The following is a 26,565-nucleotide window of genomic DNA, read 5'->3' as shown; positions in this document are numbered from 1 at the left end:
TCTGTTCACTTGGACACTTCTCTTCATTTCTCTAGTTTCCTTAATTAACTGGTCGTTAAATTTCTGGCATCCGTTTTCTTAACTTTTACTCCATTAAAAGACATTTCTTCCAGCAGGCTGAGAGTCTTTAGCCTTCTAAATCCAACTGCTTTTAGCTTAGCTGTGACAGAACCTTTTCTCTCACTACCTATCTCCAACTGAAATCAAATGAGCTAACTAAAACTTAAAAGCTTCTCTACATTATAAGGCCCAGTTCGTAAGCAACACTCACATGCCTATGCCTTTTATTCTTCATGCTGTAGCCCTCAATAAGCACAATAGAAACACAGTTGGAAATTAACCAACCCCCACACATACAAACACATTCAGGCACATAAACATTAAATTAAACCAAATTAAAACTATACCTTATTTCCAATGTTTACCAATACAAATATAAACCCCTTAAAACTACCTTTGTTTTCCTAACATTACCCACGAAGAATACTACAAAAAAGCAGCAAGCTGCTTAGAGTCAGAACTCTGTCTCAAAAAGACTACATCAAACAGAGCGAGGGAGTCTAACAAGCACATTGGACTGCTGTAATCAACCAGGCTAAGGAAAGGGCAACACTACAATTTCTTGAAGGAGAAGTAAGGGACTTCTTTGCTCCCCCTACCTCATTCTACCTTCAAGCTTACCTGAGAAAACCTACTTCCTGCAGATCGACTACAGGAGCCATTGCTACTGCAGAGGAAATCCTACAGCTTCAAAACCTTCACTTCAGTTAATGTAACAACTTGACGATGAAATAACAGGCCTGCATCAAAACAGAGACTGAGTTCCATTCCATTTCATTATGAAGTATCTGTTATTTATCTTCCTCTTTGACTAATAGGTGCATGTGTGAGTAACTTTATCGTTTCTCAAGTAACATCCAGAGCAATAGAATGAACTAAACCAAGGGATTTTCCATGACCCCACGGTGTGTTTTGCAGCAGGAGCCATTGGCATGTGGTGGGATCCACTGGTTTCTCCACTGTCAACGGGGTTTCCCATTCTATGCACCCCGGAGGCAGGAATTCGCCGTTGGCAGGATCAGGTGGAAAGATCCGGTCCTTATCTTTTATTAAGTGAAAAATGACTTTACTGCTGGGTTATTTTAAATTCACTCCAGGGTTAAGAGATACACACTCACAGACAAATTTGTTGTACATGGGAGACTTTGGGAAACACTATTTAAAGCTTCTGTGATATAACTTTGAGATCCATTTTACAGAGATAATCTGAGATTTGATCAATTCTGAGCAGAGGATTCTGTTACATGCCTTGTGAATATTAAAATAAATGCTTAGCTTCATTCAAGCATTTGATAAGTCTTTAATAAATAAATATTGAGCATCAAAATATCTTTTTCACGTAAATAGGGATATGTCATGTAATCAAGAAATGGTGAGGTGAGCAAGATTGATGATTACAGGAATATTTCACTGAGAACGGAGTGCACAAAAAATTGGACAATAAAATTCAGGATTTTAAAGCTTTGAGAAAAGGTAAGATGGGGAGTTACTGGTGCATTAAATGTGTGTGAACAGCAATCTGGGGGTCCAATAAACTGTGCCATGAATTGGCAGGACATATATGCTTGTTATTCCTGGAGTTTCATACAAGGAGGTGCAGACACATGATCAGTAGAAATTAGGAAAATTACAAACCTGAAGTGCAACAATTTTTTGTAAGTGTGATGCCTTTAAAAATAGGCTTCCATTTTTCACCAAAATTAAGGAAAAGCTGCCCAAGGAAGCCACAACTGACAGATCAGTAGATTTCCAACGTGTTAAGTTCTCTTGGCTGCAGTAAGGAGAGTGAGGGCCAGTTGATTCCCCATGGGGAAGAAAGTGAAATTCTTGGGAAGACAATTTTGGATACTTTGATGCACATCATCGTTGAAGGAAATGATGCAGAGGGCAGTGGGCTATCAACAGATTAAGAGGAGAAATATATGGAGAAAGTATCATAGTGCAGAGAAGAAAAGCCTCTCTTTTGTTGCAGTTATAAAGCAGAGTGTAAAATTGTTGATCATGTATTTATAGTGAGATTGACCACAATGATCCCTATTGTTTTGAGCGACCCCTCCTGGAAATTTGTCTAGCAAATCTACAGCTTAATTTATATCCCAGCTGAGCAATATATTTTCATTCCATAAAAAATAACATGCTTACATGAGTTGAGATGACACTAGGGCCAGAATTCATTGCTCGTTGCGATTCACTTTTCCTGCTAGCAGCGCACCCCTGCCCCGGGTTTCCCAGTAGTGTGGGGTGGCTTCAATGGAAAATCCCATTGACAAGCGACGGGAGTACAGAATCCCACCGCTAGCGAATGGCGTGCCGCCGGGAAACATGCGGCTGGGAGATCGGAGAACCCAGCCCCAGATGTGCAAGTCTTCCTCCACCAGCTACAGTTCATAGTCCAAACAAGCCCTGATTACAAGTACAAACAACACGGCAGGTCAAGGAAATACAGATCTATGATTTTGTTCCAAGATTAAAATACCTGTTGGGAGAAACTGATTTTTCCATCTTGGTCTCTGTTTAAGGGTAGAGGCTGGGTTGCTCATGGTGAACAGTTTCTGGTGTCCGGAGGTTGATCCTGTAACAGGATCCTTGAAGTTTAATAAAAACAGAAAATGCTGGAAAAACTCAGCAGGTCTGGCAGCATCTGTGGGGAGAGAAAAACAGAGTTAACATTTTGAGTCCATATGACTCTTCTTCAGAGCTAAAGGGTGGGAGATGGAGCAAGTGGAACAAAGTAGATGTTCAATGATAGGTGTGAGCTGGAAGAGATTGCACAAAGATGTTTAGGTTATAAATTTATCCAAGATCATTCCTATCACTGACCTATTTTACTCCAGTGGTGTGCTGGCCCCCTTAACCACCACTCACACCTCTCCTCCACGTGGGGGAAGAACCCACTCATGCATGCTCTAGTCATGTGCGCACTTTGGACAACTTTAAATTGTATTAGGCTCAACCTGGCTCAAGAGGAAATAGAGTTTACCCCATACAATATCTCACTCCAGTCCCCTCCCTCCAGCGACAAGCCCAATTCTTCTTCCCACTTCCACTTTATCTTCTAAAAGCGCCTTCCACATCTCCAGCAACCACCCATATATATACATCTGAGATTCTCCCTTCCTCCAGCTCATCATAAGATAACATCCTATCCATCAATGTGTGAGTCAGCAACTGGGGGAACAAAGAGAGTTCTTTGTGAACAAAGTCCCGCTTCTGCATATATCTAAACTCGCTCCCCCTCGGGAGTTAGTATTTTTCCTTCAATTCCTCCAGTCCCACGAACCTACCCTCCAAACAGATCCCTAATCCTCTCGACCTCCTCCATCTTCCAAATCCTGTAAGTTGCATCTATCCCAGACAGTGCAAATCTGTGGTTTCTGCAGATTGACAGCAATGCTGACATGCCCCCCTAAACTAAAATGCCGCCTAAACTGATTCCAGATTTTAAGAGATGTCACCACTGCCAGATTCGTTGTGAATTTGGCTGGGGAAAATGGGAGATGGACAGTGGGGGTGAAACCCATGCAGACATGGGGAGAACGTGCAAACTCTATACAGACAGTGATCCGGGGGGCTGGGATCGAACCCAGTCCTCAGCACCGTCGGCAGCAGTGCTAACCGCTGTGCCACTGTGCCACCCCACCCTATGCTCCTTACCCTTCTCTCAATACCTTGCCACTCATTCAACGGCCTATGTGCGATGGCCAAGAGTTCGTTTGCAAGTGCAAACAACGGGGACAATGAACATCCCTGCCTCATGCCCATATGCAGCCGGAAATATCCTGAGCTCATCGCATTTGTCCTGAAACTTGCCATGGGAGCAGTGCATAACAATCTCACCCAGGGGATAAATGTTGACCCAAAACCCAAATCGTCCTAGAACCTCAAAGAGGTGCCTCCACTCCACCCTATCGAAAGCTTTCTCTGCATCCACAGATGCAGTTCACCTGACAAAGGAGCTGCGCTCCAAAAGCTAGTGATTCGAAACAAAGCTGGTGTTGTAAGACTTCTTACTGTGCCCACCCCAGTCCAACGTCAGCATCTCCACACCACAGAGATGGTTATTTCAGGCACCTTCCGCTAGATAGGGACATGATCATGTTCAAAAGTCTCCTTATATTGGCTGACAACTGTGGCCCCTTAACAAAGCCAGTCTGGTCCTCAGAGACCACCTCTGGCAAAAAAATCCTCCAATTCACTCAGGCCTTAGCTAACATCTTTACATCACTGCTCAGTAAAGAAATAAAACTATAAGACCCATACTCCACCGGATCTTTGTCCTTCTTCATGATCAGGGGGATTGACGCCTGCACCAACGTGGCCAGCAATTTCCCCCGTGACAGAGAGCCATTGTACATCCCCAATAAATGTGGTGTCAGTAATGCTGAAAACTGCTTATAAAATTTCACCAGGAAGCAGTTCGGCCCTGGTGCCTTCCCCGATTGCATGGAACGGATACACTCCATTACCTCCTCCAGCCTCAATGGCACCTCCAACCTGTCCTCTTTCCACCACCGGGAAGTCCAGCCCGTCTAAAAATTGTTCCATCTCTGTGCGCGCTCTGCCTGGGGCTGACCTCTACAACCCCTGATAAAATGCCTCAAATGCACCACTAATTTTGTCTCGAGTTATCACCAATCCTCTCCCCTTGTCTTTAACCTGGACTATTTCTCGTGTAGCTGCCTGTTGCCTTTGCTGGTGAACTAATAGATGGTTGGCCTCCTCCCCCATACTCACAGAATGGTCCCCGTGAGTGATGCAGATGGTTCACCGCCTCCCCAGTCGATACCAAATTGAATTCCACCTGCAATCTCTTCCCTCCGCGAACAGCTCTTTTGTCGGGGCCTTAGAGTACTGCTGATCCACTTCCAGAATTGAGTCGACCAACCTCTGCCTGTCCATCCTCACAACCTTGTCCCTATAGGCACTATGGGAAATTACCTCCCCTCCATTCAGCGCCTTCAGTGCTTCCCAAAACCTAGAGGGTGTGAGACCTCGCCATTCTGACTGAACTCTACATAACTCCCTATAGTTGAGGCTACCTTTTCACAAAACTCCTTGTCGGCCAGGAGCGCCGTGCCTATCCTCTACAGTGGCCGCTGAGCACGACCGGTCTCTAGCCTCATATCCATATAATCTGGTGCATGATCTGATATCACTATCGCAGTGTAAAAAGGCAAACGGAATGTTAGCATTTATTGCAAAAGGACTAGAGAAGTGTTGTTGCAATTGTATAGGGTGTCGGTGAGACCACATCTGGAGTATTGTGTCCAATTTTGTGTCTCTTATTTGAGGAAGGATGTGACGGCATTGAAAGAAGTTCAGAGGATGTTCACCAGATTGATTCTGGGGATGAAAGGGTTCACTATGAGGAGAGATTAAACAGTTTGGGCTTATTCTCGTTGGAGTTTAGAAGGATGAGAGGGGTTCTGATCAAGGTGTATAAAATACTAAATGGGATTGATAAGGTAAACGTAGATCAAATGTTCCCCCTTGTGGGGAAATTTAGGACGAGAGGTCACAGATATAGGTTGTGAGGCGGTAGATTTAAAACTGAGATGAGGAGGAACTACTTCTCGCAGTGGGTGGTGAATTTATGGAACTCGCTGCCCCATAGTGTGGTGGAGTCTGAGTCATTAAATAGTTTCAAGAAAGAGATACATATATTTTTGATAAAAATCAGGTTAAAGGGATATGGGCAACATGGATTTAAGATCCAGAAAGAGATCAGCCATGATCTGATTGAATGGTGAAGCAGGCTCGTGGGGCTGAATTACCTACTTCTACTCTAGTTCCTATGTACCCAGCCCCACAATCCCCGGGAGTACCAATTTCCCCACCACAAAAAAAATCTATTCGGGAATCTATCTGATGCATTTGGGAGAAGGATAAAAATCCCCTCTCTCCCGGATGTCTAAACCTCCAAGGTTCCACCCCCCCCCCCCACCCCCCCACCCATCTGCACTATAAACACTACCAACTTTTTCGCCATCCCCAAAGTTACTATGGACTTGGGGCTTGACCTGTCCATCCGTGAGTTCAACACACAGTTGAATCCACCTCCCATGATCAGCTTATGAGAGTCGAGGTTGGGGATGGCCGCCAGAACCTTCTTAATAAAATCCGTGCGTTCCCAATTCGCAGAGTAAATCTACCGGCGCCCTGCCAAGACCCACTCACCATCACAAATTGCCCTTACAATTGCACCACACTGACTGCTGTAAAGGCCACCCTCTTATTAAACAAGATAGTAACCCCTCTCAACTTTGAATCAAAATCTGAATGGAATGCCTGCCCCACCTATCCTTTCCTTAGCCTCGACTGATCCCCGACCCTCAAATGCAACTCCTGCAAGTAGATTACATTGGCTTTCAATCTCTTCAAAGGTGCAAATACCAGGGACTTTTGACCGGATGATTTAACCCCCTCATGTTCCATCTAACCATCCTGACAAGGGATCTCTGAATACCCCCTCCCCCCCACCCTCTATTAGGATCTGCCATAACCACTTTGTGAGGGGACCCAGCTTGCCTTCGCTTCGGGCCCACCCAAAACGGCCGCCATCACTGTCCTCTCCCAAATCCAAAGAAATCTGTGTCACCAGCACTCTATCCTCCCACCTTCCCTCCACGCCCCCATGGCTTCCTAACCACCACCACTTCCCTGTCCGAACAGTTAGCCCACCCAACCAACTCCCAAACACACCCAAACAATGAAAACCCAACCAAGTTAGGTATGCTGCCTCCCCCTGACTAACTAGCCTCCAGAATACCCACTGCAGCGTCCTGTCTCACATTGCTCCCATTTACTAGCATTCCTGCGAGCATGGTTACACCCACTTGGAAAACAACAAAAAGAACCCAACCCTAGCTACCCCAAACGCCACTCACCCATCCAAACTAGTGCAAACCGGGAAGAACGAACCCATACCCCCTTGACGGTGCCCAATCCCCAAGCACCCATTAAGAGAAAAGAGCGGAACTCAAAATAATCCCAGCAGCAACCAAGGTGAAGTACCAACATGTAAAACCTCCAAATATTCAAATAACAATAACGCCAGGACAGTACATCATCATTATTAATTCTCCCCCAAACCATCCTTTTTCACAAAGTAATTTGCCTCCTCTGGTGTATTAAAATAGTGTTATCTGCTCTTGAACGTGACCCATAGTTTTGCCGGGTACAGCATCCCAAATCGGACTTTGTTTCTAAAGAGTGTTACCTTGGCCTTGTTAAAGCCCACTTGACGTTTGACCAGGTCGTCCCTGATGTCCTGGTAGATTCCTACGGAGTGACACTCCCAGCTACAATCTCGTGTGGTCTTCGGCCACGTCAAGATTTGATTCTTAATAATGGCTTATTGTCACAAGTAGGCTTCAATGAAGTTACTGTGAAAAGCCCCTAGTTGCCACATTCCGGCGCCTGTTCGGGGAGGCCGGTACGGGAATTGAACCCGCGCTGCTGGGATTGTTCTGCATTACAAGCCAGCTGTTTAGCCCACTGCGCTATACCAGCCCCATGATATTTAAGATATTCTCCAGATATTTATGCAACTGAACAATTGCTGCCCGTGGCAGATCCCCGGCTCTCAACTTCCGGCGCTGTGACCGGTGGGCCCAATTCACCACGGGGATGGGGGTTTACGAACACCCCTTCTCCGATCAGCTCCCAAACATCTTCGGCACGTATTTGGTGGCACTCATACCTTAAATTCCCTCCGGCAGTCCAACTATCCTCAGGTTTTGATGCCTGGATCGATTCTCCTGATTGTCCACCCTGGCCTTCAACACTCTGTGGGCCTCCACCAGCATTGTTATTACTGCCTCTAAAAAGGCAATCCGGTCGCTGTGATCTGAGACTGCCTTCTCCACCTCCCGAATCATCATACCCGACGACTCCAGTCGCTGCTCCACCTTTCCATCATCATGCAAAGAGGAGCCACTGCCACCTCAATCGCCCTGGACAGGTTGTCCCGCATCTCCTGCTTGTGCTTCTTCAATTCACCAACGATGAACTCCATTAACTGCTCCGTTGGTAATTGGGAGGACATCGATAACACGGTGAGATCCACCATATTTTCCTTCACTGCGCCACGAGGGTCCTTTGAATCTTGAGCGGAGGGCTTTGTTCGATTTAAGCCTTGTATTAAAACCCACCAACATCCCACATGTAGCCATGTAAAATGGCCACCTGCAAAGGACGGTGGGAATTGTGGTCAATTTGGGACAGACAGGTGCACAGCCTCGGTGTATTGTGCAAAGAAACCAGACTTGGCTTAAACTTGTATTCATTAAGAGTCGATCACCATTTGAAATGAAAATGAATTGAAATGAAAATCGCTTATTGTCACAAGTAGGCTTCAAATTAAGTGAAAAGCCCCTAGTCGCCACATTCCGGCGCCTGTTCAGGGAGGCTGGTACGGGAATTGAACCGTGCTGCTGGCCTGCCTTGGTCTGCTTTAAAAGCCAGCGATTTAGCCCTGGACAATATTTCCCCCAGGACAATAGAGTTTGAATCAAGGAGTTACAACAGTAGCAAACCAACCGGTGCCACCCCGCCTTATTTGGAAAGGCCTACGTGCCTGGGACAATGATAGCTGGTACCCGCCCAGCTAGCGAGGTAGCCGCCCCCTAATTGGCTGAGATCGATGAGGGTGATCGAAAACCCTGTCGATCCATTGGACCCGGAGTAAGGACTGCCCAAAAAGGCACGAAAGAGACAAAGGATAAAAAGCTCTGCGCGCTAGAGATCTGTCTCTTTTGGGACCGGCCTGTGTGCGACCAACTGCAGCAGAACAACCAAAGTTCAAGGATCCGTGACCATTCCTGAAGGACGAGCCCAGCTGGGACGAACCCAACAACTTCCAACCAACCACGTGGACCCGGATAAAGGTCTTATCTTGCACAGTGCCAGTCACTCGAAGTTAAGTAAAGGTCATCTTAGTCGTTAGGTGTCGTTTAGTACGGAACCGCGTGTATTATTGCATAGAGATACAAGTCTTGTGTATTCATAAACTGTGCTTTTGAGCTAACATACTGGTTGTGTGGTCATTTGGTCAATATAAGAAACAGCTTGTGGATCACATAAAGGGTAAGAAAAGGCAACACACATCAGAGGAGAAACAAACAAACTTCAGTTGCTTTATTCTTCTTCCCACCAAAACACTGTATGCCGGGTAAAATGGGCCAAAAACCAAGTCTATAAAGGAGCCACCTTGTGTGCGACTGATCAGCTCATGGCTGCCACCGGAAGTCAGTATTTTGCTTTTATCCTTGAAGTAAATATTTAAGTACACAAATAAAAGTGCCTTCAGAGAAATGGGAGAGTATAGAAGGCTACAAGATTTATCATGGACAATATTTACTCTCCAAAGAAAATCACTAAAAAACAAACCAGTCAATATCTGATTTGCTGGGTGGCATAGTGGTCAGCACTGCTTCCTCACGGCACCAAAGACCCGGGTTCAATCCCGGCGCTGGATCACTCTCCGTGTGGAGTTTGCACATTCTCCTTGAGTCTGCGTGGGCCTCACCCTCACAACTCAAAGATGTGCAGGGTAGGTGGATTGGCCGTGCTAAATTGCCCCTTAATTGGAAAAAAAATGTATCTCATTTGCTGTAGGTGGGATTTTGTTGTATGCAAATTGGCTGTTGTGTAGTCTACATTACAAGTGACAACTGCAGAAGTATTTTGTTAGCTGTTAACTGCTTTGGGACATCACAAGGTTGTGGCAGATGCGATATATATTCAAATTGTTAGTTCTTTGACTATTCATATTACAGATAGTTGTTTTGCATTCCCATTTTGATTCAAATCAAGCTTTTAAAAATCTATTTGTTCCTGGGATGTGGGGCTTCGTTGGCTTGGCCAGCATTCATTGCCCACCCCTAATTTCTGTACTGCTGTAATCTCATTGGTTGGTTCCAAGAATTCTGAAAGTACCGAGTGAAGGCTGTGAGCAGCTTTTGCAAAGTCACCATTCAACAATTGGGAAGCTACACCGTGCCATTACTGGAATGTGGGAAATTATGTAAATTTAGGAAAAACATTTGGGGTGAAAAATTTGACCAATAAAATTTACTAAATTTAGTGATATCCACAGACGTACAGAAATGTTTGATCCATGGTCAATGATTATTTAGCTGATCTGAGCCATGCAGTGCTGGTGGACTGGGTGACAATTCCCTTAAGAATGTCTGGATTAGGGAAGAGAAACAAAATCAACCATTATTTTCACGCCTGTTCACTGTTGAATGACTTTTATTACGAGTACACGAGTGAGGATGGAAAGTGAGAAAAGGTTCAGCCATGCCTCACCCAATCAGCTTGCTGACACCAGTTAGGTTCATAAATATATAATTGTTTCTAGGGTAAGTAGATGCAGAACCTTGTGAGATGCTGACTACCAGAATGGGTGGTATTATGAAGATTGTGTTGTATAAAATATGAATTTACTTTATTGGCTAGACACATATTACTTTATAACGCCATGAACTGGACTTACATATGTATTGAACTTTTTGAAAAGGGCACTTTTTGTGAAGGAAAGGACACTAGCTACAGCAGCTACTATATTATCTATTACATTTGCAAAGGACACAGCTTGCTTTCATGGAGACACAAAGTGTCTGGAGCTCTCAGAGGTCAGGTGATCTATTCTTGGTGAAAAAAAACTACTGGATTTAGAATAGTGTGAGAGACGACCACAGGGGCAACAGTTTTACCCAATTTCTATTTCTTCTGTAAACTCTCTCAGCAAAGCTGAGCTCTTTGTGATTTGACAAACCCATCAGCAGACCTCATTGCTGCAAAAGGAAAATTCTGAATCAACGCCACTGTTTTCAGTGCAAGACCCCAAGAACCAGTAGTGACTGTGTACCAGGACCCTTCAGTTGTGACCAAGAATCTGGACACTGCGGATTTTATTTTCTGACTTTACTTGTAAATTGGCTCAGTTTTTAATATCTGATAACCATGCAGAGTTTTTCTTATTTATTACATGCTGGTGGAAGGAGGGGGGTGGGGGCATTGTGTACCTGTTGTTTTTGAATTAGTGGGTGGTTCGACATACATGTAGATTTTAAACATTTTATTAATCATTTCTGCATCTTTACCTGAGTGAGTTTCAGCAAAATAATGTCTTTACTTGTTAACATAAGGAACCTGGCTGGTGTATACCCTGAACCGAGCTATGCAGTTAAATATATATTAAATTGGCAATATCAACTCCCTTTTAAATTCAACTCTGTCCCACTCAAGTTGATTATAACAAAGAGAGGACACAGTTCATCAGTGTTAACCTGGTTGTAACAATAGTGAGAGAAAACATCATCACAGTCAATCTCATCTCATAATGATTGATTGTGATACAGAAGAAAACAGCAATATAGGTTCTCTGCGGAACAGTAAACGAGCAGGAAGTCAAGTTAGTAAAGATGGGGAGGTGAAATTTGAAGCGAGGAATTAAAAGGACTGTATCTTTAGGGGCTTTGGAGAAAGGATTCTATCTGCCATCTCAACTTTTATACTTGAATAGAGACCAATAGGGAGGAATAAAAATGTGGTTACACAGGATTATGTTACAGAGAAGATCAGGAAAACCATCAATAAATCAGCAATAATGCCAAATCTGGTGGGGTGACTATTGAAGTGATGGGCAATCCCTAATCTTCAGGGTGCTGCAAGATATAAACTTTATATCCCCTGCACATTGATTATAGCTGATGTTTCTATTTTTCAAACTAATAACAGCAAATCATGGAAAAGAATCCGAACATTTTTGGAAAGTTGGTTGAGACTCTGCGGTGGTTGTTTTATGAAACAAATTTTTAACTGAATTGTATTTCTCCATTTACAACTGCGTTAACATTTAAATCATAAAAATACCAACCTGCTCACATGACTGAATGGCACAGAATGCAACCCCCCTCCCCCGCCAAGTAAAACCATGAATTATGAGCCATTAAAATTGTGTTGTATTCAGTGCTTCTCTATATCTGGTACATAAGCCCACCTCCTACTTTAATGCAGGCCATATATTTTACTTGCGGGATTTTTAAAAACCATTTAGATTCTCGGAACTATTATTTTATTATACTATTGGTCTTTCATCTAGGAGGTCGTGAGTGTTGTTAATATCTTTGTTTGTTCTGCAGTTCCATATTCAGCCATCAGGAGGTGGACTGATTCACTTGCCTCCCAACTGTTTGAAGTGAATTTATTAGCCATTATAAAATATTCGGTTAACTCTGCTGAAAGTCACCGTAACCCCACTTGAATTCAAGTGACATCTGAGACAAGAATTTGAATTGAGCATGAGTTGGTAAAATGCATCCAAATAGGACTGAATAAAGGTAATTTAATCTGAGTGTTTAAGAGGTTCTAGGACATTTGTATGCATTTTCTTGGTAGCATTTGATAACAAACATTTGCTTTTGATACATGCACAGGACTACATTTATACTAATGAAGCTGAGTGGTGACACAGTGGTTAGTACTAACAGTTCGATTCCGGTCTTGGGTGACTCTGCGTGGAGTTTGTACGTTCTCCCCATGTCTGTGTGGGTTTCCTCCGGGTGCTCCTTGTTTCCTTTCTCAGTCTAAAGATGTGCAGGTTAAGTGGGGCTAAGGGGATAGGGTGGGAGAGCGGAACTAGGTAGGGTGCTCTTTCAGAGGGCCAGTGTAGACTCAATGGGCCAAATGGCCTCCTTCTGCACTGTAGAGATTCTATGCATCTATGAATTAAAATACCTATATATTTTCACTGCAGTATTCCAAACTCAAATGAGCTGTTAGGAATAAATCCATGTGTAGTAAATCACATTGTACATAAAGGATACTCTATATTCTCTAATTGAATGTGGGGGGAAAGGGAAATCATCTTCTGCACTACATTGATGCATCATGGTTGAATACTGTATTTCTGATCTCAGCTGTGCTGTGTGGGACAAGCGTTAATCAGGAATCAACTTAATTTTACTGCTGAAATAGATGCCCTTAAGTTCTGAGTGTTATACAGGGGGTTCCCCAAGGATGTAGGAGTGACCCCGCCCCCCATCACCCTGGCTTCTGAAAGTGGCTGGACCTTTAACCTTGCCGGCTTCACAGCAGCTAGTGCTGTCAAAAAAGGGGACGTGGCCACCTTACCTCTGGCTCTTCAGCGCTCGATTGAAGGCCTCAGGAATTCTTGTCCGACCTGATTTGGGAAGTCGGGTCAGAAAGGAGTCCAATTGGATTTCCAATCCTCTTCTGTCTGCAGAGCGTGGCGCACTGAAACCAGTAGTAGAACTAACTGCTCAAGGAAAATATTCTACTCGCAAGAGAACACAGCTTTTTAATCACGCCTCATGGTGTTTGCAGATGTGTTTGCAAATGTTTTCACCTTGTCAACCCCATTTTACGGCAAGAAATTAAATGAAAGAGACCCACCAAAGATGAGAATCCTAGGAATAGGCTGTGGGATAGAATGGCACCATGAGGAGAATGCAAGAGATCAGGCTCTTCATTTAAAACTGCTCTGTGGCATCCAAATTGTCAATAGAAGTTAAAAATATGAATCGGGTGCTTTGTGCTACTGCCCAACTGATCTCACCTTGTTTTCCAGGTGGCTGTGAGTGCAACACTGACTAAAGGCATTTTGGAGGTGATGGGTGTTTTTGTTTGTGTTTCAGATTTCCAGCACTGGCAGATTTAGTGTCTTTTTTTTCAATTGTCCGTGTTGGCGATGGAGTGGACAATGTAGGCATTGATAAAGTTAGGGCCACAGGTATATTATTGAAAGACATTAAAAAAAACACATGTTGGAAACCAGCAACAACATCTTGTATAATTAATGCTCTCAGAATACAAACAACATGCAGAAGCCATGAAACTTGATAAGCAAACGGGCAAGAGGTGTAATGCCTGATTAACTAGTAATCACTGTTTCTGATGGAGGCAAAATGCAAACTTTGTGGTATCCGTGAATTTGAATTAATGTAGTGTGCAGATAGCACTAAATAGGCTCCACGTTTAGGCAGGGTTGCAAAGTCATGAGAGGCAGGGATCACTTAACATTAAATTGCACTACTTAATCCTCTTGAAGGGTTGCGCTTTCAGGCAGTAGCAGATGTTAGAACTGGTTGCAGAAGACAGCATGAGCAACAAGTACATTGAATGATGGCACAACAGGGCAGACAATGAGATCCAAGACTATCCAATATTGAATTGGAGGCCTTGGTTGAGGAGGAGAGATGTCCTCTACAACAGAAGACCAAGAGACATACTAGAAAAACTCTCAGAAGGTAGTGGGATCAGATAGCTGTCCCAGTCAATGCCAAGATTGTAGCCCTAAGGACTTGGATGAAGTGCTGCAAGGAGTTCAAAAAATGTCTCTTTCTTTTCATTCATGGGATGTGGGCATCACTGGTTACACCAGCATTTATTGTCCATTCCCTATTTGCCCTTGAGAAGGTAGTGCTGAGCTGCCTTCTTGAATTGCTGCAGTCCATGTGGTTTAGGTACACACACCATGCTGTTAGTGAGTTCCAGGAATTTGACCCAGCGACAGTGAAGAACGGTTCCAAGTCAGTATGGTGAGTGACTTGGAGGAGAGATTCCAGGTGGTGCCCTTGTCCCTCTGGGTGGCTAAGGTCAGAGGTTTGGAAAGTACTGTTGAAGGAACCTTGCTGAGTTGCTGCAGTGCATCTTGTAGATGGCACACACAGCTGCCACTGTGCGTCAGTGGTGGAGTGAGTGAATGTTTGTGCAAGAGATACTAATCAAATGGGCTGCTTTGTTCTAGATGATGTTGGGCTACCCGAGTGTTGTTGGAGCTGCACTCATCCAGGTAAATGGAGGGTAGTCCATCACATTCCCAGATGGTGGACAAGCTTTGGGGAGTCAGGAGGTGGGTTACTCACTACAGAAATTCCAACCTCTAACTTGCTCTGGTATCCACAGTATTTATATGGCAGGTGCAGTCCAGTTTCTGGTCAACAGGTGATATCCAACCAACTGCACCATCGGCCTCACATTGTTCGATTCACTGCACCCCTATCACCCATGTACCAACAATCCGAATCAGTTAGGACTCAAACCTTTTTAAAAATAAATTTAGAGTACCCAATTCATTTTTTCCAATTAAGGGGCAATTTAGCATGTTCAATCCACCTACCTTGCACATCTTTGGGTTGTGGGGGAGAAACCCACACAAACACATGGAGAATGTGCAAACTCCACACGGACAGTGACCCAGAGCCTGGAACAAACCTGGGACCTAGGCGCCGTGAGACTGCAGTGCTACCACTGCGCCGCCATGCTGCCCTGTTAGGACTCAAACCTAACATTCAGATGCTTGACCACCCCTGCTCATGTTTCACACTGCTGCAAGCCTCATATCCACATCTCACAGCTTGCACACAGTGCCGGCTATTGGACCATGACAGACATCACTCAAAACACATTGCACCATACTCACAAACACACTCCCCTTCCTCTTGCAGGACACAATGGCACAGAAACAGAGACAGCAGGAGCTAACTGGTGAGAGACAAGCATGACTGCATTGTCCTTACCTCCATGGAGGAGACGGTGCTCACCATCATTGGAGCTGACAATGCCCAGTCGTGGTACTGAAACCATCAACAATGATGGTAGCCTCATACCCACTCCTCCTTCTCCCATTTCACTGCCCACATCCCACAATCTCTTCTAATCTTCTCAGCTGCAGATAATGTATGAACCACTCTCTCCACTCCCTTCAACACAGCCAGAACCTTTCAGCTGCCAAAGAACTGCAACAGGAGGGGAAGACACTGGTAAAGGAGAAACACCATCACTTGTTCTCATACTCACAGCCACTTAGCCACAGCCTGTTACTGACACTGTGGGCGCTAAATGGCAAGACACTGAGCATGGGTGACCTGCAGCCAAGATAGGGTACAAGGGGATCACAGGTGTGTCAGTTTATGGGAGAGCAAGGCCATACATGAGCTCTGCTGGGGTGAACACAGGTATGGACCTTGATGGAGCAGCCTACAGAAGGGTCGACAGTGAACTACTTGGTACATTGCCAGACATACTAGAAAGTTTGCAGTCAACGTACAGGAGCATGGATGAGTCCAGCACCAACTTTACATGAGGCTTTGCACAGATCTTGGAACTCATTCTCCCCAGCGTGCGAGTGATAGCCAACTGCATGAGAACACTTATGGACCCAACAATGATGCAGCTTCTGATGGCCATGTTTCAGCTTCTACTGTAGCACAAACAGAAGTCACCCACCCATTGGGTGCTGTAGTTCTCCAAGCCACATACCATCCTGATGTGCAATTATATAACCGTTCTGTCACTGCTACTGGGTCAAAATCCTGGAACTCACTCCCTAACAGCACTGTGGATGAACCTACACTGCATGGACTGCAGCAATTCAAGAAGGTGGCTCACCACCACCTTCAGTGACGCCCACATCAAACTCATTCTTCTTCAGCCATACATCACCCTCCTCTGATTTTGGATTGCTTTTTCTTCCTCATTGCATTCATGAAAGAATCAACATTCTGCCCCTTTTGAAATTCTTTCTGAAATGTATTTGTCTTATTTCCTCTTTCCTTGCCTATAAGAGTTGATATGTAACTCTTATTTGACGCCATTTTCCTATTTTGGATCTCAACAGTCCAGCTAACATGCTCCAGAGTGGTCCTTGCAAAACAAGTTGAGGATAGGACCCCTGTTCAGCTAACTTCCACTGTCGGGGTGGGGGGGGGGGGGCACAGTACAAACCCCTCATGCATCTTATGGAAAGTTACAATTACATGCACATTACCGAGGAGTGCCCTGCAATTCTCCACATTACCGAGGAGCGCCGTGCGATGCTGCACATTACTGAGGAGTGCCCTGCTACAGACTAAATTGCGGACTAATCACCTTAATCGCAGCAAAAGTAAAATGAGGCTATCGCTCGACTTTTAGAATCGGCATTCGTTAAATCATTTTTTAGAGCTCTTCACCACTGCACCCCTCTCTCCTGTGGGGTTGCATGTCTGTGAGTAGCAGTAGGAGAGGTGGTGGTGTTGTGGTATTATCATTGGTCAAGTAATCCAGACATCCAGGGTGGTGCTCTGGAGACCCGGGCAGATTGTGAAATTTGAATTCAATTAAAATCTAGAATTAAAAGTCTAATGGCATTGCACTTTCACTAATGCCCTTTAGGAGCATCCTCATTTGGTCTGGCCTACATGTGACTCCAGTTCCACAGCACTGCGGCTGACTCTGAAATGGCCTCAGAAGCCGCCCAGTTCAAGCGCAATGTCGGGATGGGCATCAAAATATTGATCTTGCTAGCAATGCCCACATTCTATGAAAGAATTAGAAAAATAAAATCTTCCACAGCATCTGCCCTACCTACTCCGTCACTTCCTTCAGCCTTACATTGGGCGGCACGGTGGTAAGTACTGCTGCCTCACAGTGCCAGAGGCCAAGTTCAATTTTGGCCTTGGGGAACTGCCTGCGTGGAGCTTGCATGTTTTCCCCATGTCTGCGTGGGTTTCCTCTGGATGCTCCAGTTTCCTCCCAGTCCAAAGATGTTCAGGTTAGGTGGGTTGGCCATGGTCAATGTACAGGGCTACGGGGATACAGTGGGGGAATGGGTAAAGCACTCTTTCGGAGGGTCGGTGCAAACTTGATGGGCTCAATGGCCCCTTCTACACTGTCTGGATTCTATGGGACACTTCAAGCCTGCTGCATTCCTCCAAAGCTGGCCTCTTGTGCACCCTCAACATCCATTCCCTCCTCTTAAGCGTCTTCTCATTCCCTCAATATACCCGAACAGGCGCCGTAGTGTGGCCACTAGGGAATTTTCACAGTAACTTGATTGCAGTGTCAATGTAAGCCTACTTGTGACATTAATAAAGATTATGATGTCTCAACAAAGAATAATACAGCACAGGAACTGCGCTTAAAGCCCACCTCTTTGACCAGGCTGCCTGTTGTGGTTACATCAGTTTACGTGGCTGGGCCACTAATGGCACTGAAGCTAAGAGGTGGGCCACATTCGAGGGAAGGTTAACACACACCAATAAATCGGGAACAAGATTCTTCCGCTGAGCTGCTCCCTCAAGAACAGCAAGTGAGCAGCGGCCAGAATGGTGCGGGGCTGACAAGATGGTGAAATGTCCACAGGGGGCGCACGACGCGCTTGCGTATTTGCCAGGAAGTTTGTCCCCGCCGAGTTGCTGTCGGAACCGCCCGGTGACTGGGGATCAATGCTGAAGAGAAGCTGAGCGGCCGGGGTGACGGGAGGAATTGATCTCATTCGGCTCGGGATACCACGCTCCCTTCACCATGGCGAACACATTGAGATGCTGCCGGGAGGAGCACTCCAAAGAGAAAATGAAAGACGATAACGTGTCGACGGTAACTGCGGTGGAGCAGGTGAGAGAGCGCGCGCACGAGCGTGCCCCCCGGGGGGGGGGAGGGGCATCGGCTTCCGGCCTCGCTGCATTCCGGAGATTGTAGTCCTTTCGCGGCCAGAAGTGCTGGCCACTCACTGGCACGGGAACTACAGCCCCCAGAATCCATGTTGCCGGCTACCCAGTCCCCACGATTCCTGGTGAAGTGCAACAGTTCAATTTTGCCCCCACCCCACCTTTGCTTTACCCCTCACAGGATTGGAGTTTGCTAATAAATGCTATTGATAATCCATTTGCACCTACGATTGCAATTTCCCCACAATTGTTTTCTATCCCGAAATCTATTTAATTCAACACCGGAAATGTGGACTATTTGTTTTAGAACCACCACAATGCAGAAGGAGGCCATTCGGTCCAGTGAGTCTGCACTGCCTCGGAAAGAGCACCCCCCCCCCCCCCCCCCCCATCTTGTCCCTGTAACCCCACCGAACCTGCACATCTTTGGACATTTAAGAGGCAATTCAACATGGCTATCCACCTAATCTGCACATTGTTGGACTGGGAGGAAACCCACACAGACACGGGGAGAAGAATGTAAACTCCAGACAGATAGTCACCCAAGGCTGGATTTGAATCCAGGTCTCTGGTGCTGTGTGTCAAGTTCCCTTCACTGGATATCTCAAGAATGCTTTGTTACGCAGAGAAAATTATGCTGTGCATTTCAGGTGGGAGGAAGGGAGGGTGCAGCTTATTCATCGAGAACTATTGCACAACTGCCAAATGTAATGCTTTTCTATTTAATAATGCATGTGAGGAGCTAATGGTCTTCTTTGTCACCTATGATCGAGGCCATGTGATCCACTATCTCTGCTGCTTCTTCCCAACTATTTCACCAGGTTAAACTTCCTCTAATGATCCCTTCCAACCTCGCATGGAACTCGTGTCGTTCTCTACTTTCTCTCCTATCTCCTTCAAGCTCATCTTGTTCTTGAGACCCACTTCCTGATCCCTTGATGGTATTTCTCAAACTGTTGACTTACTTCAACAACAACTTATATTTATATTGGTCCTTAACTGTAATAAAATGTTCCAAGGTGCTTCATAGGCATATTTGACAGCAATCCACATGAGGCAATATCGGAGCAGATGACTAAAAGCCTTTTCAAAGAGCTGTGTTTTAGAGAGTATTTTAAAGCTGGAAAATGAGAAGAGAAGCAGAGCGGTGTAGGGAAGGTCCAGAGTTCAGAGCCCAGCCACTTGAAAGTGCTGCCACCACTGATGGAGCAAATAAAATTGGGAATGTTCAAGAGGAAAGAACTAGAGGAGCAGAGCTATCTCAGAGAATTGTGATGCTGGTGGAGATTGCAGAGATAGGGAGAGATAAGCCATGGAGGAATTTAAGAACAAAAGTGAGAATTTCAAAATTATGTTTGCGAGAGCCGGGAGTTATTGTATGTCAGCAAGCGCGGGGGGGGGGGGGGGGGGGGAGATGGGTTTATCGGGACTTGATGTGAGTTAAGACACAGGTAGCAGCTTCTTGGATGACCTCAACTTAATGGTGAATAGAATGTGGGTCATCAGTTAGAACAGTCACATCAAGAGATAATGAAGGCATGGATGAGGGTTTCAGCAGTAGATGAGCTAAGATAGTGGCGGTGTTCGGTGGTATTATGGAGGTGGAAATAGGCAGTCGGTAAGTGCGAATATGAGTCCCCATATGGCTGATATTGTTAATAGTTTGCTTTTCTTCGGTACTGTTTCCTCTCCTTAAAACAAGCCGTTGTTACACCCTCTTGAAGAAACAAACTGTTAGCCCCATTTTCCTTGGAAAGTACCATCCCATCTCCAAGATCCTCGAAAATGCTGTTTATTCCAAAATCCATGCCCATTCTTTCCTTAACTCTTATGTTTGAGTCCCTCCAATCTGGCCCTGCCACAATATGGAACAACTCTGAACAAAGTCTCAATCCTATATGACTATCATTGTGATAAACTCTCAATCCCATGTGACTATCATTGTGATAAACGTTGTCTCTTCCTCTATCTTGGCCTGTATACAAGGCTTGCTTGATCACTCCATGTTCCTCCAATACCCTTGCGCTGTCATCCACAAGAACACTAGAAATGGGTGGAAACCACAGGGGCCGTCGAGCTATTCCACCATTCCAGCCAGCTGATCTTCGGTTTCAACTCCATTTCCCTGCCCGCTCCTAATATTCCTTGGTTCCCTTAAGAGACCAAAAACCTGTCTGTTCCAGTCATTGATTCTTTTTGTTTTTAAATTCCCAATTAAGGGGAAATTTAGCATCTTTTGTTTTTCTGCCTCCGTAGATAGTTCAGGCAATGTCTTATTGGGCCCTCCCCTCCACAAACACTCTGACTCCCTCCCTCTCTCTCCCCCCCCCCCCCCCCACCCACCCCCCTTCCCTTCTGTTGGTACGGTGGCGAGGGTATCTGTCTCTCCAGTGCAATGCTTAGTGCTTGCTCCATTTGTTTTTTGTTGAAATGTGTTGTGAACTGCTATAATAATCAGAGTATCTACCCCCCCCCCTCCCTGTACATTGGTACTGAGGGGAGGGTACCCTGTTTCTCCAACACAAAATTAGTGTTTGTACTGTTTGGCCTTGTATATATATTATTTTTACTATTTTAATAAAAAGATATGACCAAACCACTTGCCCTGCACATCTTTGGGTTGTAGGGGTGAGACCTATGCAGACACGGGGAGGATGTGCAAACTCCACACGGACAGTGACCCGGGGCTGGGATCGAACCTGGGTTCTCGACGTTGTGAGACAGCACTGTGCCGCCCCTGTCTATTCCAGCCTTAACTGTATTCAATGATGGAACATCCACAGCAGTCTGGGGATAGAGGATTCCAGAGATTCACAACCCTTTGAAGTAATCGTTTCCTTATCTTGGTCCTAAATGATTGGCCCTTATCCTGAGATTGTCTCCCTGCATTGTTGAATTCCTGACCAGTGGAAAACGATCCTTAGCGTCAAAACTATCTCCCTTGGATTTCAACAATAATTTGCTTTTGTACAACAGCTACCACATATCCCTGATTCTTCATGTTGCAACTGCAGTATTTCAATAAGAGACACCTTCTCGAGGGCAGTTAGGGATGGGCTACAAATGGTGGCCTTGTGTTGATGTTCCATCCTTAAGTTTTACACACAAGGTTAGATCAGGTGCCCAGCAGTATCTGTACTTCTATTTCTTTTGGATTGACCTGTTTTTGCTTTTTCCACTTGGTACCTAATCCCTGGCCAAAAGAATGGGCTCCTGATGGGTTTCTTTTAATCGATTATTTGCCTGTTGGGAAGTCTGGAAGAGCATTTGAAATACTTGAATTATAAAGCAGCTCTAGTCAGCCTTCCAACTGGTGAGTTGAGCATTCCACGAACATCATTTCACAGACATGCACCGGTGCCTAACCACTGTGCATTCCAGCTTTTGGGTCACCTTCAGCGTATTCTGTTTATGTGGGGAGAGGTGATGTAAATAATGTCTTTTGAAATCAAGAAGAAAGTAGATTTTGCTTCCTATAATGAACATTTTGATCTATGAATGTAGTATTTCATCGTTGTCTGGAAGTAAAAATTCCTGTTATGTGTATCAATTATATTTCCTTCAAATAAATGTCCAAAATACTGTGTTTTTAACAAAAATGAGAATATGCTGATCCAAAACATCTCACAAAAAGTGTGACCCATACCCTGGGTGCAATTTGAAGGACATGACTTGTACCAGAGTTTCTTTTTCCTGAGGTGCAGTTCGAGTCTTCAAGTAGGTCTTCAGGAAGGCAACCGTTTAAATGGTAACTAAAATTAGGCTTTTTTGTAAATGTAAATCAAACAAATTTTTCACCTTCTGGATAATCTTGCAAAATTGATTAATTATCCCATTACAGCCATTAGCAGTCTGGGGATAGAGGATTTGCTTTTGTACAACAGCTACCACATATCCCTGATTCTTGAATGAGAGGCTATCCCATTTTCCATCATGTTACAACTGCAGTATTTCAATAAGAGACACCTTCTCGAGGGCAGTTAGGGATGGGCTACAAATGGTGGCCTTGTGTTGATGTTCCATCCTTAAGTTTTACACACAAGGTTAGATCAGGTGCCCAGCAGTATCTGTACTTCTATTTCTTTTGGATTGACCTGTTGGGAAGTCTGGAAGTTATTGCTCCATTTTCTGCTTACTTTGCTTCAGGAAAACCAGTAACGTACCCCCCCCCCCCTTCCTTTTGCCGTGACTACACCACAGAAATAATCAATCTTTGACCCCTCTATCCTTACAAAGCCTCCATAAACTTCAGTTCACCCAAAACTGGATGGACTATACCCCAGGGTCCTAAAAGAGATAGCTGAGGAAATTGTGGAGGCATTGGTGATGATCTTTCAGGAATCACTGGAGGCAGGAAGGGTCCCAAAGGACTGGAAAGAACAAAGAAAAAGTACAGCACAGGAAAAGGCCCTTCGGCCCTCCAAGCCTGCTGCGACCATGCTGCCCGTCTAAACTATAATCTTCTACACTTCCGGGGTCCGTGTCCCTCTATTCCCATCCTATTCATGTATTTGTCAAGATGCCCCTTAAACGCCACTATCGTCCCTGCTGAAGAACAAAGAAAAGTACAGCACAGGAGCAAATGTAACACCACTGTTTAAGAAGGGTGGGAGGCAGAAGATGGGAAATTATAGGCCGGTTAACCTGACTTCGGTCATTGGTAAGATTTTAGAGTCTGTTATTAAAGATGAGTTCGCAAAGTACTTGGAAGTGCATGGTAAAATAGGACTGAGTCAGCACGGCTTTGTCAAAGGGAGGTCGTGTTTGACAAATCTGTTAGAGTTCTTTGAGGAGGTAACAAGGAAGTTAGACAAAGGAGAACCAGTGGACGAGATTTTATTTAGATTTCCAGAAGCCCTTTGACAAGGTGCCACATAGAAGACTGTTAAATAAGTTAAAAGCCCATGGTGTTAAGGGTAAGATCCTGGCATGGATAGAGGATTGGCTGACTGGCAGAAGGCAGAGAGTGGGGATAAAGGGGTCTTTTTCAGGATGGCACTAGCGGTGTGCCTCAGGGGTCTGTGCTGGGGCCACAACTTTTCACAATATACATAAATATTGGGGCAGCACGGTAGCATTGTGGATAGCACAATTGCTTCACAGCTCCAGGGTCCCAGGTTCGATTCCGGCTTGGGTCACTGTCTGTGCAGAGTCTGCACATCCTCCCCGTGTGTGCGAGGGTTTCCTCCGGGTGCTCCGGTTTCCTCCCACAGTCCAAAGATGTGCAGGTTAGGTGGATTGGCCATGATAAATTGCCCTTAGTGTCCAAAATTGCCCTTAGTGTTGGGTGGGGTTACTGGGTTATGGGGATAGGGTGGAGGTGTTGACCTTGGGTAGGGTGCTCTTTCCAAGAGCCAGTGCAGACTCGATGGGCTGAATGGCCTCCTTCTGCACTGTAAATTCTATGATAATTCTAAATGATCTGGAAGAAGGAACTGAAGGCACTGTTGCTAAGTTTGCAGATGATACAAAGATCTGTAGAGGGACAGGTAGTATTGAGGAAGCAAGAGGGCTGCAGAAGAATTTGGACAAGCTTGGAGAGTGGGCAGTGAAGTGGCAAATGAAATATAATGTGGAAAAGTGAGGTTATGCACTTTGGAAAGAGGAATTCAGGCATAGACTATTTTCAAAATGGGGAAATGCTTCGGAAATCAGAAGCACAAAGGGACTTGGGAGTCCTTAGTTCACGATTCTCTTAAGGTTAATGTGCAGGTTCAGTCGGCAGTTAAGAAGGCAAATGCAATGTTAGTATTCATGTCAAAAGGGCTAGAATACAAGACCAGGGATGTACTTCTGAGGCTGTATAAGGCTCTGGTTAGACCCCATTTGGAGTATTGTGAGCAGTTCTGGGCCCTGTATCCATGGAAGGATGTGCAGGCCTTGCAAAGGGTCCAGAAGAGGTTCACAAGAATGATCCCTGGAATGAAGAACTTGTCGTATGAGGAACGGTTGAGGACTCTGGGTCTGTACTCGTTGGAGTTTAGAAGGATGAGGGGGGATCTTATTGAAACTTACAGGATACTGCGAGGCCTGGATAGAGTGGACGTGGAGAGGATGTTTCCACTTGTAGGAAAAACTAGAACCAGAGGACACCACCTCAGATTAAAGGGACGATCCTTTAAAACAGAGGTGAGGAGGAATTTCTTCAGCCAGAGGGTGGTGAATCTGTGGAATTCTTTGCTGCAGAAGGCTGTGGAGGCCAAATCACTGAGTGTCTTTAAGACCGAGATAGATAGGTTCTTGATTAATAAGGGGATCAGGGGTTATGGGGAGAAGGCAGGAGAATGGGGATGAGAAAATATAAGCCATGATTGAATGGCGGAGCAGACTCGATGGGCCGAGTGGCCTAAGTCTGCTCCTATGTCTTATAAAACTCTTACTGTATCCTGTGCAGTACACTTACTGTATCCTGTGCAGCACCAGGCCACGGTTACCTATATCCTTGCTGATTTACAAAACTTCTAATTTAAAATTCTGATTGTGTTGAAATTGCCTCATGGTCTCGCCCTTCCCAAACTCTGAAGCCAGCCTCATAATTCTTCACCCCAAAATTGGCTTCCAGAATATCATTCTTCCCATTGTTGGTTAATGCACAATCAGTGAGCAAGATCCCTTTTTAAAAAATGCTTTGATAGGATGTGGGCATCTCTAATTGCCCTTGAGACGCTTGGGGTGAGCCAACTCCTTGAACTGCTGCAGTTCGTGTGGTATAGGTGCATCCACTGCTGTTGAGGAGGAAGTTCCAGGATTTTGACCCAGCGACAGTGAAGGAATGACAATATTGTTCTGAGTCAGGATGGTGTGTGGCTTGGAGGGGAACTTGCAGGTGGTGGTTTCCCCATGTATCTGCTGCCCTTGTCTTAGGCGGTACAGGTTGTGGGCTTGGAAGGTGCTGTCCACAGAACCTTGGTGAGTTGCTGCAGTGCATCCTGAAGATGGTACACACTGCTGCCACTCTGCATTGGTGGTGGAGGTAGTGAATGTTAAGGTGGTGGATGGGGTACCGATCAATCGGGCGCTTTGTCTTGGATGGTGTCGAGCTTCTTGAGTGTTGGAAATGCACTTGTCCAGACAAGTGGGAAGTATTCCATCACACTCCTGACTTGTCCCATGTAGATGGTGGACAGGTTTTGTGGAATCAGGAGGTGAGCCTCTGATGGGTTAAAATTCCTTGCCCTGCACTCTGCCTATTCACCTTCCTGCTCTCCTATGAAGCTCTCTCTAAAGCCCAATTCTTTGAGCAGATTTTGGCTAGTCCCCTAATAGCTCCTCTCCCCAGCTTGGTGTTCATTTTGTCTGATTACGTCTCTGTGAAGTGCCTTGGGATATTTGTCTCTGTATATGTTGTCAGTTTTTTTAACTGATGAATTAAAGGCTTTTTGTTCTGTGGACATGAAATTTTGCGATTTGAAACATAATGTAATTTACCATAAAACAGTGCAGACCATCAATTCGGTGTTGTAGGAAGTCAACCAAGTTGATCTGGGCAATTTTCTCATTTTGGAAATGGGTTGAAAGAATGGGTTTAAAGTCAAAAAGGAGGTTGGGCTGTGCAAGGCTAAGCCTCATCCAGTTTAAAGTGATACACAGGGCACATGACGGTAGCAAGGATGAGCAGGTTCTTTGAGGGGGTAGAGTATAGGTGTGCGGGGTTTGCGGAGAGGCCCGCGAACCACTTCCACATGTTCTGGGCGAAGGTTGAAGAGGTTATGGCAGGGGTTCGCAGACATGATATCCGAGATGCTGGAGATGGAGGTGGTCCAGAGCCCAGAAGTGGCGATATTCGGAGTGTCAGAAGACCTGGGAGTCCTGGGGTTGAGAGAGGCCGATGTCTTGACCTTTGCCTCCCTGATAACCCATCGGATTTTGTTCGAGTGGTGGGACTCGGAGCCAGAAGCGGGGATGTGGGTGAGTGACCTGGCGGAATTCCTGAGGCTGGAGAAGGTCAAGTTCGTCTTGATGGGGGTCACTGGATGGGTTCATCTGGCGGGGGAGGTGGGGGGGGGGGGGGGCTGGCTGTGGTGGTGGTGGTAAGGGGGCTATC

General features: G+C 45.3%; 1 protein-coding gene and 1 long non-coding RNA gene across 4 annotated transcripts in view; one reads left to right on the top strand and one right to left on the bottom strand.

The window, feature by feature from the left end:
• The window catches only part of LOC140396743 (uncharacterized), a 58,189-nt gene extending 40,059 nt beyond the window's left edge, over positions 1-18,130 (bottom strand). For all 3 annotated transcript variants that reach the window (XR_011936616.1, XR_011936614.1, XR_011936621.1), the window contains exons 1-2: positions 18,004-18,130; positions 2,537-2,701 (exon numbers count right to left, since the gene is read on the bottom strand). This is a non-coding gene — a long non-coding RNA (uncharacterized lncRNA). The remainder of the gene's footprint in view (positions 1-2,536; positions 2,702-18,003) is intronic.
• A 177-nt stretch (positions 18,131-18,307) lies between these two features.
• The window catches only part of fntb (farnesyltransferase, CAAX box, subunit beta), a 145,936-nt gene continuing 137,678 nt past the window's right edge, over positions 18,308-26,565 (top strand). Inside the window, exon 1 of the mRNA XM_072485483.1 lies at positions 18,308-18,468. Within this exon, the coding sequence (XP_072341584.1) occupies positions 18,379-18,468 (90 nt within the window). The 5' untranslated portion in view covers positions 18,308-18,378. The remainder of the gene's footprint in view (positions 18,469-26,565) is intronic.

The sequence above is a fragment of the Scyliorhinus torazame genome, chromosome 2 (genome assembly GCF_047496885.1).
Source record: "Scyliorhinus torazame isolate Kashiwa2021f chromosome 2, sScyTor2.1, whole genome shotgun sequence".
NCBI lineage: Eukaryota > Metazoa > Chordata > Chondrichthyes > Carcharhiniformes > Scyliorhinidae > Scyliorhinus > Scyliorhinus torazame.
The sequence above is the reverse complement of the archived record's forward strand: the minus strand, read 5'-3'. Positions and strand labels throughout refer to the sequence as shown.